Genomic DNA, 14,018 nt, shown 5'->3' with positions numbered 1-14,018 from the left:
GTGTCTCGTGGCTTTTTAGGGAGGATTAATACTTCTAGATGAAGCCTTGTAATGTAAAACTAAAAAAGTAATATAATGAAGAATTTTGATTTATAAATTAAAAACTCCATGGATTCACCACGGAGTTAAGATTCAGAACAGTTTCTTGCTCATCCAGATCCGGATCTGAATATAGAGTGGGTGAATGTGCACTTGATTTACTTCCTTCTTTGCACTGGATAAAATCATGTCCCACAAGATGGGCTCGTTTTGTGAAGGAACAGATTGGCTTAATTCCCAAGGCAATAGGAAAAGTAATATAAGTCCCAGTGAGTCCTACTAATTTTGGCTGTGAGCAGACATCCTCTCTCAGCTCCAGCTGTGCCAGCAGGAGTTACAGCCACAGCTGTTTGTCTGTGGCTCCTCTTGTCAGACTGTCACCCTGGTTCAATCTGCTGCTAGATCTACACCAGCAGGTGCTCCCAGTGCGCTCCAGGCAACGTTGGCTAGCACAGCTCTGATCTCAAGTGTTAATTTCTGCATATGGGCACACATGGGCAGGCCTCTCCATTTAAACACAGACAGAAATTGTAAGTGAAACTTGGTTTGTCTGGTGAATGTACTTGCTCATTATCTTACCACTTCATTCAATAGTTTTGCAAAAACTGGGGGAGAGGGGTAAAAAGATACTTTGCTCAATACCAGAGAAAACTAAAGGCAATTTCACAAATGCTGAAGAAGCAAACAAGTTAATTTATTCACTAGATACTTCCTGCTTTTGATCACACTGTTAAGATGGAAGTCTACAGGAGATTCCAATAAGGCTGAAGGAATTTAAGCCTAGGAAAGCAGAAATTGAGACAGAATTGGCATAATACAGGTAATGCAGAAAGTAAAAAAAATATAGCATTCCAATTGTGCCTTTGGGGATAAATTAATTTCCTCTTAATATGGTCTTGTCCAACACATGCATCAATGATGCCCATCTTTGATAGAAAAAGATTAGTATATGGGCATCAAACAGACCTTGGACCAGCATCAGGAATTTCTTCATTTCCACATCAGGAAAATTAAAATTAATCAGCATATCATATTACGTTTTATATTATGTTTCTTTTTTTCAGGATGGGGATTAATTCCTTGAGGAGGAAGAATAATATAAAAAGACAGCCTTCATCTTGATATAGCACAAGCTCCTTACAGAGATGGAAGAGGACAGGAATGTGAAGCAAGGCACCTTTCTAAATTGTCATCACCTTTAGGGGCTCCCCTTGCATTTGTCTACTGAGAGCCTGAGCTTTTTTCTCTCTGTTCCAGAACATACTGCAAGTACATTAATATGCAGTTCTAATAACTGTCCCTTTTGCCTTGTCAAAAACAAAAGTAACATGATGCTGTTACTTGGTTTGATCAGGGTCTCCTCTGGGTCTCCTCAAATTACTAAAAGCCAAGACTTTCTGAATTACTAAACAATTGCCCCTTTTGCATTTTTTCAGGGAACTTTTTTCCTGGCAAGTTGAATAGTAGAGATGTGTAATGCCAGTTTTATTCTGCCTGCTCAGCTGCTATGAGCAGGGGGCTAATCACAACAAGGTCGTGGGATCAATCCCCATATGGGCCCTTCACTTAAGTGTTGGAATTGATGATTCTTGTGGGTCCCTTCCAACTCAGAATATTCTGTGAAGTGTCTGTAAGATGCCAGCTCTTGCCTTTGCTTTCTGTGAAATTATTGGGGCTGTCAGCCCTTTTCAAGTCTGTATTTAAGGATCTTATTTATTTATTTTGTCTGCCCAGTGCACTGGTCTAAACTGGAGTAAATGCACCCCGTGTGTACATTTAAGGTGATTGTTATGAGTGACATTAGTGTGTGACAGAGCCCACATTGTGGCGCTCTGATTAAGAAGTCTCAATACAGACTATTTACAGGGTTAACACAACCTGTCTGCACATATGCAGGCATCTTCTTGAATGGAACAGAGTTTCAAGTTTATTTAGGCTTTTAATCAAAACAGCTACAAGGCTGTTAATGCGAACAAGAATAATATTTTGGTTTGGTTTGCTGTAGGCCATCCTGCCTGAGCAGCAGCATCACCTGCCAAGGCTGCCTGCTGTCACATGCCTCCAGTTCAGGAAGAGTGACACTCAGAGACAAAAAGCTTGACATTTCCATCTTCAATTCCAGAAGTCACTTAGTAATGTTTGCCATATTTGGCCCCTCTTTCTTAGTTGAAGGAGATAAAAGAGAATTTGGGCATAAAAGAAGCTGTATGTTCCAATTCCTTGAATAATATAACACTCTGTGCATTTTTCATAAAAGTGACTATTTTGCTTTGATAGCAGCCTCCTAAACAGCCACAGTTCCACAGTAGCTCCTTCCAAGCCAAATGCAGCTCTTCAGACTTTGACAAAGAGAGAGAATGTGACAAAGCATCTTTCTTTGGGTCAAATAACATGAATATATTGCTCCAATTCTTGTTCTCTGGAACACATTGTAATTTAATTCTAGCGCATTTTCTCTTGCTCTCCAGTGATCTCTTTGAGAGGGTGGACAAAAAATAAGTGTGGGCTAAAGGAAACAATAAGTTTAAAGCAGAAAGTGTCTCTACAGATGGTCTGAATTGGCTGTAAATAGCAATTTTTATTTGGCTCTTACAATAACCATGCTAAAATGCAACTCTGTTGCTAAGGGCTCCTTCAAATAACACCTATTTAAATCCTATCTGAATTTACAAGAGTTACTTCTCTTGCTTGGGCAGGAAGTTTCAAAGCAACCTATCTTAAAATGTGACTAACAATTTTGAGGCAGACCACAGTTGTCCTGTGCCAGACCCCATGGCTTCTGGGGTGGTCCCCACTGTCCTGCAAGCTGGTTTCCAGAGTGTGAACAGGACTAAAGGCTCCAGCAGCAGGGTAGGGAAGGTGAGGCACTGCAGGAAGGGCTGGGCTTGAGCTGCAGTCTGTTCATATGAAGGTCACCCAGTCAATCCTCTATAAACAGGTCTGTTGGGCTGAGGAATCAAAGTTGTGAAATTAGCCACATCATCCCTTTGAACATTTTCACCTACAAAATCTGACCTTGCACTTCCTTTTTTTCCCTCTTGACAATTCCTGCTCAGCTTCTGGGAATGCATTTGTCTTCTGATGTTAGACTTCATATAGGATCCATAAGATCATTTGCTACCTTTCAGCTTAAATCTCATTAAAGATAGACTATATCAAGAATGAAAAGGCCAAAAAAAGAGTCCTCAGTCTTTGTTAGGAACCCATTAGGACCCCAGCTGCAAATTGGTGGTTTCTTCAAAATGGAGCTAACGTTTTATATAGGTCCTTCAAAAAATTCAGCTTCAGAAGGCAGAAATAGCTTTTCAAGCTCCAATGCTAATTCACCATTATTAATTAGGCCACAGATAGAGTAGGCACACAAAGACACCTTTCTGCTTGGTTCCCATTAAAATCTACTAATGAGGCAAAGCACAAAAAGCAACCCATACAAAATAGCAAGAGGAGAGGGGAATTTAAAGACCAAAAAAAAAAAAAAAAAAGAGAGAGAGAGAGAGAATCCCCTCCAAAACTGAATTAATTAATCATAAAGAAATGGTAATTGACGTGGGTTGTAGTAGCTGACTACCTTTCATGCTCATGTCCTTGACTAGCCAAAGTGCTGACTTTTGGTTTTAGTCCTTTCTTGCTTGCAAATGTTCTGTTAAAGAAGAATATTGTTTGCACTCACTGCATGTCATCTTGCAGTTACTTGTGTTGGACTCGAGATCTTCTGTGCAATCAAAATATCTGTAGCTCACAAGGGCATTCTGCAGCAGCAACCTACCTTGGGCAAGGAGTACTTTGGCAGCTTCATCTGTGCAAACGGGCTCCTCCGATAAGAAACGTAATAATGTGGTCTTCCTCCTGATGTCAGCTACGAGAAAAGCAGGAAAGTTATCATCATCAGGTTTTTCTTCTTTTTTTTTATGATCAGAAAGAATATCAAACAAAAGCTGTTAAGAGAAATACCACAGTGTGGTGGCAATGATTTAAACTGCAGCGCTGTTACAGCTGAGGAATAAACATTGATCCCACTGACAGTGGCTGAAAAAGAAAACAAGAGGAATCCCATTTTCAGCAAAGAGACAAAGGCTAGAATCTCCTGTGAAAACTTGTGAATAGTGAAGTCTTGACTTCAGGTGGGCCATGATATCACCTCCTGTGCCTCACCAGAACACTCTGTTCTTTGCCATCTGCAGAGCTGCCCTGTAGGCTGCTGGTTAGACCAACAGATTGGCAGACATGAGGCTTGATTTTTATATCTGCTTCCACCTTTGGTTCCTTTGTGGCCCTGGACAAGCCATCATAGGTGTCTGCTACAAGATCAACTAAATATTCACAGATATGAAAGGTAGGAGAGGAGAAGCTCAGTTGATTTGGCATTTTTATGAATTTGGCCATATATTTAAGTGCATAAATACTGACAGCAGACCTTGAAAATGCTGGGTTAGAGCAATGTGAGGTATCATTTTCTACCACCTATTAAAGGAGGGAAAAAGAAAGAAAAAAGCTGTCAATTTTATCTGGCTTCCAGTGCTGCTGAAGTATAATCAATGTTTGTAAAGTACTTTGAAATCCTTGGATGAAAGATACTGAAGAACAAATATTCCAAGGGATTCTCCGTGCAGAACTTTGCTTTAATTGCTTGATACCTGAGCTTATCAAGACTTTTCTTTAGTAGTAAGTTTTTTAAAATGCACTGCAGTAGTTTAAAATGCAAGATACACAGAGGCCAGGTTCATAACAGATTATGTAAAATAAGCACTATTTCTCATTCTAAAGCTGTTCATTTTTTTTTAAGGGAACTGGGCAAAAGTTAGGGGAAGAAAGACCAGAAATATTTTTTTAATGAGAAAGGGAGAGTTTGTAAATAAAACAAGTTTAGTAGAAAATAAACTCCCATTCCTTTATCCTAGTGCTTTTAAGCCTACTAATTTGTTCCAAATGGCTTAGTTGCAGAAAAGCCAGATGGAGATCAAGGAAGGAAGGGAAGGCTAGAAGGAGGGTGGTAATCTATTCCTCAGCATACACAGCCTGGCATAGGGTTATTCCTCCTTTGAAGAGCAGAAGGGATAACACCAGACCCAGCTCAGCCAGGATGGCTGAAGAGAAACACTCCAGCTCCTGTGTCAGCTGAGCCACAAACACAGAATCATTCTGGGATGAGAGAGTGCCTGCACAGTGATGCACGCCCCTGTTTTTCCTGCCACATAAACATTTCCTTTTTGCCTCAGACACACTAGGCACAAAAGCTGTTCTGAAGTGTATGTCCCAGATTTATTTGTGGATTATTTAGACTGGTGTTTAAGACTGAGTTCATTAACTGAAGCCAATTAGCAATCAACTAACCCAATGTAAAATATCAATCCTCTCTCTTCCCTCCACTCACAAGCATGCTAAAATACACTGTCTGGAAGCCCAGTTTAGTGCTAATGATCTCCAGTTCATCTCCACATTCCCTACAATTCTGTTGTTATTTTTCTCCTCTTCAGCTGACATTAAATGGACACTGGCAGCAGCCTGATGAAACCCACAGTGGTTCAAATTTATTCACCAGCTCTCACCTGAAACACAGCCTGGCTGAGTACATCCCATCTTCTGCCTTTTCACTATAATCACAGCTGAGGCATAACAATAAAGCCTGATTACTCCTTTGGTGATTTCCCTGACTCCCTCCCTTCTTCCTTATTTCCCTCTCATACTCAAAAAAGCTTTGGTCTACTCCCTTGTAATAGCAGATGAGTGACACAGCACTTCCAGCTGGGGGGTTAAAGCAGTAATTCCAGAGTGCTGAGGAGATTGCAAGGAGTGGCACAGAGCACTCCAGCACACAGAGAACATATTCAGGCAGGAACTCTGTGGCCCTACAGTGACAAGAAACTAGAGCTTAAAGGAACACAGTTAGCACTGTAACAAACTGCTGCAACCCACTCAGTGCCTTTGTGGATCCAGTGTTGTCTGAGTGGTTGCAAACAACACACATGCACACACATGCAAAGGAATGTGAGAGAAAAAAAAATAGCAGATAGAATAATATAATATAAAGTAATAGAATAAATAGGAGAAGAGGGTGTTCTGCACCTGAACAAAGACATAATCACCCTGGACGATCAGGGAGTTATGGTCAATGTAGCCTGGAAAGGGTTTGCTGCGAGTGGCTTCACTGCAGTTCTGCATCTTGCAGGTGATGTATTGGGCATCTGCAAGGAAAAGAACAAAAACAATACACTTGAGATCCTGAGCACAGATTCTTCCTATTGTCATAAAGCTGAGGTGGCACTTTTGCTTCCCAGATTCATGTGAAGTGAATTGAGACCATCTATTCAACACCACACAACCCTTCTTTCCTCTACATCCTTCATAAATCCACCCTTGATTACTTTCTTCCTTTAATATCCTTCCTTCTTTACCTGCCCCAACCTCCCATTATTTTTTTTCACTCTGCTCTAGATCAGATGTCAGAGCTATACATTTTTACTAAGGGAGAACCTTCTATGATGCACTTCTGTATTTCCTACAGCACTTACACTCTGTAGAGTAATTCAGATCGACTTGGAAAGTACCTCAGACCAACTCCTTTTCAGGGGTTTTACCTATTTCTCTGTTGACAGCATAAGTAGATGCACTCTGGCAGACCTGGGCAATCATTCCACACTCTCTTGCAACCAGAAGTCTTAGCAGTTTCAAATTAAATAGTCTAAATGAGCCATCCATCTTGCAGCCATGCAAACCATCTCATCCACTGTCTCTAAGTGGGATGTCCTCTCCTCCTATTCTGAAACACTGCAAGGTGCTCATCCCATGTGTGATCTGAAGAAAAAGAATTTGAACTTCTTCACAGGGGCAATTTATCCTAGAATACAGAACCAGATTCTCAGTAATCTCTTTGGAGTCTTCCAGATTCATTAAGAATTTGCATTTTGTTTTATGACAAACCTGATCCATACAAGGAACAATTTTGGCTTTTTAACATTATTACTTACATGATAGAAACACCATATTGCATTTAATGTTAGAAGTACTTCTAATCATTTTCCTTGGAGAGACACCTTGTTTGATATAATTACCACCTTCAGACCAGAGAAATAGCATCTTACACTGAAATAGAAATGGCTGGAATTTTACCATCTTATATTTAATCTTGGTTTTAATTAAAATCTATCATTTGACATTTCTTTCCTTGCTTCTAAGGTCTGTTGACTTCTGCTTGAAACAGACATGCAGGGTAACGAACCTTCAGGAAAGTTTGATGAAAGATGATTTTTCTCCACCATTTGCAGGGTTCTTGGAATATATAAAGTGCTAAGTATTATTAGTCGCTGCCGTTTATAACATTTTATGCTTTCGCAGCTCACTGCAAAACATTAATGAATACAGCCTGGGCAGCATGATCAAAATGTATTTCCCTTCAGAGGGACATGATTTTTTTCCACATTAGCCACGAGAGGGCAGGGAACGACATAATTCCCAGCCTGCTCATTCCTGAGCTGAGGAAAGTTCCCTCACAGAGCTGTTCATCCCTGTGTCCCTCTGCATCCAGCAAGGAGGGGGACAGGGCTCTCCCAGCACCCAGCAGTGCTGTGTGGTGCAGCACGTCCCCTCCTTGTCCTAAGAGAGCCGAAAGGTCACAATAAGGTCTGCTCAGAGCCTTCCCTTCTCCAGGCTGAGCAGGGGACATGTTCCCTTGTGTTCCATCCCTCTGATCCTTTGTGGCCTCCTCTGGACTTGCTCCAACAGGTCTGCAGCTGGGGACAGGGCTCCAGAGCTGGAGACAACTGCAGGGTGGGTCACAGCCTGTCACAACAAAGCTCCTGAGTGAAATGTGTGCCAATCCTGAGCTCCAGCAAAGCAGCCTCAGTTAAAATGGTCCTACTGCCACCCAAGCTGTAGAAAAGAACAGGGGATTAAGGAATCTCCTCCACAAGAGATTTTAAAGAGCAGGCCAGGCTGACATCCCTTAGAGGAGACTGAGGTTCTCTGGATCCTGCTTTAATGGAGGAGTGGAGACTATCCCTGTTTCTGCTGTGATCACTGCAGTCTGTGCAGCAGTGATTGTATCACCCATGAAGATTTACTAAGGCAATTCCTGTGAACTTTTACAGCGCAATTCTCCGTGGGCTCAATTCTAAAATGCCAGTAATACTACTAAAGGGCAGAGCACTGAAATTGCTTAAGCTAATCTCCCAAACAGCCAAACACTGAGATGTGCTCAAGAAAAGCTCCTTTTGCTAGAGGAGACAGAAAGAAGGAAAACCAGACTTCTTGCAGTGCCTGGTTCTCACTTTTTTTCCTAGGGGAAGACTTTCTGTGTTCACATTAACTCAAGCATTTTTTCATTTCATTCTCGCAGACATTTTATGTGACTCCACTGGCAAAGGTTTGTAATTTAGCATTAATTAATGTCAATTAATGTATTCAGTTGCTAAGCTCTGGAATTAATTTCATTAGTTTTCCTGCACAGATGTTTTCCCTGCCATAGGTAATTAGGACATTATGCTTTTCATTTCCAGAACCCTCACCTTCAACAACAGCTGCTGTTTTTAATATACAACAACAAAGTCACACTGTGCCTGGAGAGAAGAACATAGCAACTCCCAGCTCTTACACCCCCAGACACTTTCATTTTTGACAGGTTTAGACACCCAGAGTAGGAATCTTCCCAGGGAATGGCAGCTATTTCTGAAGAGGAAGCAAGAAAAGTCACAGAACACAGGAACGGAGGAGACATCTTGTAAGGGAAACCTCAGACAAAATTAATCTGTTTCAGTGGTGAAAGAGAATTGCAGAAGCTAACACACAAGAAGTTAAGAGCCAGGGGGACCCATGGAAATATTTTAGTCTTTTCCATTTAGCTTGAGCTCCATGCTGGCATGTTCTCAATGCAAATGGATTGAACCCCTCCCAGAGAGATCTCTTGGCTCAGCTGGTGAGAAGGAAGGATATTAGTGATTACTGGAGGCTGGTTGCAAAAGTAAACAGGAGAGTTTTAGATCCCTTCCTAAAGCAGTGGGACTTTCTTCAGGATATTTTGTTGACAAGTGCTTTTTTTGGATTAAATATCAAACCTTAATATCCACTGCTTCCTAGTGTAAGCTTGCATGCATGTCTTCTCAAAATCTTATTTGGTCAGAGGGAGAATCAAAGAAAATAGTCATTGCACTCTGCAGATGTGTAATTTATATTTTTCCTGTCTTTAGTTCATTGAGGAATGTGTCTTTTCCTCTATCAATAAACCCACTGGGGACAATTCAGGAGTTTTATACAATGTAATGAATGATCTGTTTCTCTCACAGGTCTTCTGTGGAGCATCCCAGTTCATTACTGGGCAACTTAGACATTAGGGACAGTTTCTGCTTTTGAAGCATGCCTGGCATCCTGTGAATTGTGACCCCATAAGAACATGGCAGTGACATCCATCACTGAAGGACCCAGGGCTGTGCCCCTCTCCCTCAGTGACAAGTAACACAAGTCTAGGTTGCCTTAGCAGGGCAAGGCAATACCTCAGCATCATCTTCAGCATCCACAACCTCCCATGGCAATGAATTCCACAGTTTAATTAAATGTTCTCCCACACTTCAATTTTTTTTTTTTTTTGAGAAACACATAAAATTACTGTTTTTTATCCATTTCCATCTGGTCTGGATGTTGATTTGTGAAACATGCATAGTATGGGAATATGCTCACAACTCTCCAGGACTCAGCAACTGCAAAGCAATTAACCAGTAATGAAGAGCAGTGAAACGAAACCACCCCATTTACTAACTACTCACAAATCTGGTTTTATCCTGCTGCTACTCTTCCTTCATTGCATGTCAGCATCAAAAATCTTTCTTTACGTAGGGAGGTATATCCTCTGCCATTTCTGGCATAAAGCTATAATGGGAGAAACTAACAGATGTCATTCTCCAGGACAAATGCTAATCATGATCAGGAAAAAAAACACTAATCACAATCACAGGAAAAAAAATAAAAAATCACTGCACAGGTTTAGGGCACCATGGGAATTAATTCACCACTGTAGCTATGTTAGGAAAAGACTACCAGGCTAGGTTGCCTACGCATTTTTTCCACAACAGTGATTATTTTATTCTTCCCAGCAATTTTCTGTAAAAACAGAAATTAAAGTACTACTGCAACTTTGTGATTCAGGCACTATTGGCCAGATGCTCAGTCCCTGTGGATCAGCAAGCAGAACGTGTCTTCTGGCCCCAGGTGAGACTTTGGTCTTACCTGCATCACAGCAGCACCTAAATTACCATTCAGTAGGAAAAGCTGCTATGTAAATCAGGGCAGCAAAAGAAAAGCAAAGGAAACAAAACTACTTTTTAAATATCAGGAGCTCTCTAAAATTTTGCCAGCACATTAGAAAACCCCTTAGCTTCTTTCATCCATACTTAAAAAAAAAAAAACCTTAAAAACTTTAAATAAATTGGTGTCTTATCTACAAAAGCAAATGCATGTCTCATAAATGTAATAGTTGTTTTACTGCTTTACAGTCTATAGAAACTGTCATTTAGACATCCCCTGAGTCAGTTTTGCCATTCTCTGGAGGGCCAGCAGGTACCCAGTTAGTCTCCAAATGCCTTGTAGGAATCCATCTTTCTAATTTGCACCAACAGTCTGGATTCCTCAGTAGGCACCTCCTGAATAAAAATTACCTCCCATTTAATTAGCTTGAATCAGGCTTTACTGGGATAACCCTACCAAGCTCAAATCAGATAAGCGTGTTAACTTTAGGATCCTGTGTATTCTTCACAAGCCTGAACCCCACATGTCATTAAGTTTACACCTTCTGAAAGCACTCAAGTTGCATTTGAACAAACCTAGATTTAACTTCCACCATCATTCTACCTGCTGGCTGTGGTGGTAAATGTAACAAAGAAAAGATTACTGTGTGATTAAGAACCGTAGGGGATTAATTGTCTCACTGGGGTGTTGCCCTGAAGCCAGACAAAAAAAACCAAAAAAACAACACAATTCCTGCTGACTTTGCTGGCTTGCCTTTGATCCCGTTCAAAAATCAAAGCGAAACACCAGGGACACCCAAGCGTACAAATGGAAATGTGAGATAACATTCACATGAACTTCTTCCAACCAGAAAAATCAGTTTTACCACTATGCTCTTAGCCCTAGATTTATATGGATTGGGTCTGAAGCCTTTGAAAAATAAACAAAAGCCTCACATTCCACAAGATGAAAATTTGCATGGTGCTCTCCAAAACTTACACGACAGGACGAAAAACAAAAGGCAGCAATTAGCCCTGCAAATTTGTCTCCACCTATAGAACTAAATTGAACAGGCTCTACTCAGCTTGCTCATCACTACCTGCACCCTAGTTTGATGAGGCACAGTGTGTTCAGAAGGAGTCCACATTTCTTCTGGATACCAAGGGGGAAAACAAAAAGGAGAACGTGCACTCAGGAACAACATTGCTAGCCAGGTGTAAATCAACACCACTGAAGTTATACTGATTTATGCCTGCTGAGAGACTCTTGTTTTGGTCCTTGGAAACCTTTTACATTATGTTCATAAGCACAATAAATTAGTGCACAGACAGACCATAATCAGAGAGCAGAGTCAGAGTTACTGGTGTTCTAGCAAGGACAGCCCAGTGCTAAGGTTGTTGCTGACAGAGGTTCCCAAACAGCTCATTCAGGGAGACCCTGTACCTGCCTGACCTTTCTACTTCTCACTTAAAGCCACTGTTGTATTATTCATCTTCTGCTGGAAAAGATACCAGCATAAAAATGAGGGGTTTTTTCTTATCTATATTTAGTTCAGCAGTTTTTTGCTTAGCCCTTATATTTCCACTTCAGATTGTGGTTGTTTACACACTACTCCCCTTTCTTTCCTTCTTTCTCTCTGCCTTGTTTTGGCAACTGTACCTTCTCAAATTTAATCCCTTTATTGAAATTTTACACTTGTTTAACTCTCAAAAGAGATACTCCAAAGAAAGTATATATAAATAAATGCAAGAACATAAAAGAAAAAAAACAAACCCAAAAAACAAACCATAAAAACTCATGAAAAATTATTTGCAGATTACCCTCAGCCTGGAATAAAGTATTTTTCTTACTTCAGCACACTGCACTCCATTACCCCACTGGCAGAAACACACCTGCTCCATTCCAGAGGTAAAGGTTTGTTTGTCCATTGGAGGGTGATGATTACTTTGTGCAGGAAAAGGAGACTGACTGGGTTCTTAGAAGAAAGCTCCAGTAGCCAAGAGACCTGTACATACCAAGGTGCTCATGGTAACTACACCATGGACCATGTGCATTCTCTCTGCCTGTCTTGGCCTTAAAATCCTGTGACCTGCAGAGCTTCCAAATACCTGGGAAAATTCCATGCTATGTTCCAAGGTTACTGCTTCCAGGTACCCACCACAGTCTTCTAGGTAGAGACCACCACTCCTTGGAACATGGAAACATACTGAAAATCCAGCTTATTTTCTTATATTGCCAGTGAGGTGAGTCCTGATTCATTACCAGAAGTTTCATCCAAATGACTGATTTTCAGTGGTCACCACTGGCTGAAGGTCTGACACCACTGAAACATTTATATTTTTCATTCTGACACTGAATAAACTGAAAAACTTCATTTGTGCTGCCTCACAATTAAGCCAATATAAGTGTGCAGCATCTGTAACTGGTGTTGAGTTGATGAGCAATAATTTGTTATTCCCCAATATATTCTTTTTACTAATATGCCTTACTCCTCAGTGAAGCCAATTTCATCTACCTGCTTTTAGTTCCCACTTTAAGAACTATAATGAAGCTTACTAATTTGTTGGGAACTCAAAAAGTGTTTTGCAGAAATTTGCTACAGCTGTGCAAAACATTCTTATTTCAGCCTCAGAACACAAACAAAACCGTTCAAGGCATTTGGAGCACGGCACTTTCTCTGCCCACTGAGCTGAATGTCCCTCAAATGCATGACCAGAACACAGCTCCTTAAACCTCACTTGTAGTGCTTCATCTCAATGACCTCAAGTTTTTAATGACTTCTAACAGCAGAATTTTGTGTTGAAATAAGCAATGTCCCGTTAGAATATTTCCTTTTAGTCCCAAGAGATAGAAAGCCTTGTGTTCCCAGCCTTGCTGCCACATCAGGTAAATGAAGTTGAGAGGAGAAATAATAATCATAGATCACAAATGATGAGAAATAGAGATGAGATAGTACATTCTTTCACTGTCACTAATCTTGCATCTCTTGAAATGAAAAGACCTTTAAAACTTTATGGTTTCTATCGCAACTGTTTCTTTTCAAAATTCATCTTCCAAAAAATTCTTTTTCAAGCTAACTTTTCATAAGTTAAAAACCAGATTACCTTACAATTAACTTTTCAGATTTTCTTTTAAGTTTCCAATGACAAAATGTACATTTTAAGTAGCACCACTGCATTTGAGGATACAGTTCAAGGGGGAATTTTATCCATTTAAAAAAAAGAATTAATTGAAGGCATCACTAATACTTCTGTACTGCAAATGGTAAAAACCTTCTTGTCAAGTTTCAGGAAAACTGCTATTTACTGAGGAAACAATATAGAATTAGAATTACTAGATCTCTGGCAGCTGGGCTTTCAGTGTGACGCCTGCCTGAGGCAATCCAATGTTGTGGAAAAGAAATCCATGGAGAAAGATCTGCAAAAGCAGTGGAGCTCAAAGATAAACCTTGAGAAAGTTTGGGTGGGAGGAGAAAAGCCAGCGGGTGGCTGAGGGTGCCTGAGAGAATTTACAGCCAATTAGGAGAATATTTTGGAGTTGCAGGTAAAGGAAGCTCCTAAAATAGAAAAACAAACCCAAACCCACCTCAAGAGGGAAAGCAGGGAGCAAAAGGAGCTGATGAAAGTGAAGGACAAGGACAGGACATGCAGTAGCAGTGAAGAATGCACTCAGGTTGGTCCTTAAAAGGTTTCTAATTAGGTATTATCAAAGGTAGTACCTAAGGCAGAGTACCCCTGGTCTGCTAAAACTAGAAAGCTGTGAACAAGGTG

General features: G+C 40.6%; 1 protein-coding gene across 2 annotated transcripts in view; it reads right to left on the bottom strand.

Annotated features, from left to right (window-relative positions):
* Positions 1-14,018, bottom strand: part of SORCS1 (sortilin related VPS10 domain containing receptor 1) — a 265,256-nt gene that overhangs the window by 66,062 nt on the left and 185,176 nt on the right. For both annotated transcript variants that reach the window (XM_033065652.2, XM_033065653.1), the window contains exons 7-8: positions 6,103-6,221; positions 3,806-3,895 (exon numbers count right to left, since the gene is read on the bottom strand). In XM_033065652.2, the coding sequence (XP_032921543.1) occupies positions 3,806-3,895; positions 6,103-6,221 (209 nt within the window). The remainder of the gene's footprint in view (positions 1-3,805; positions 3,896-6,102; positions 6,222-14,018) is intronic.

This window comes from Catharus ustulatus, chromosome 8, assembly GCF_009819885.2.
Source record: "Catharus ustulatus isolate bCatUst1 chromosome 8, bCatUst1.pri.v2, whole genome shotgun sequence".
Taxonomy (NCBI): Eukaryota; Metazoa; Chordata; class Aves; order Passeriformes; family Turdidae; genus Catharus; species Catharus ustulatus.
This window is presented reverse-complemented; position numbering and strand designations above follow the sequence as displayed.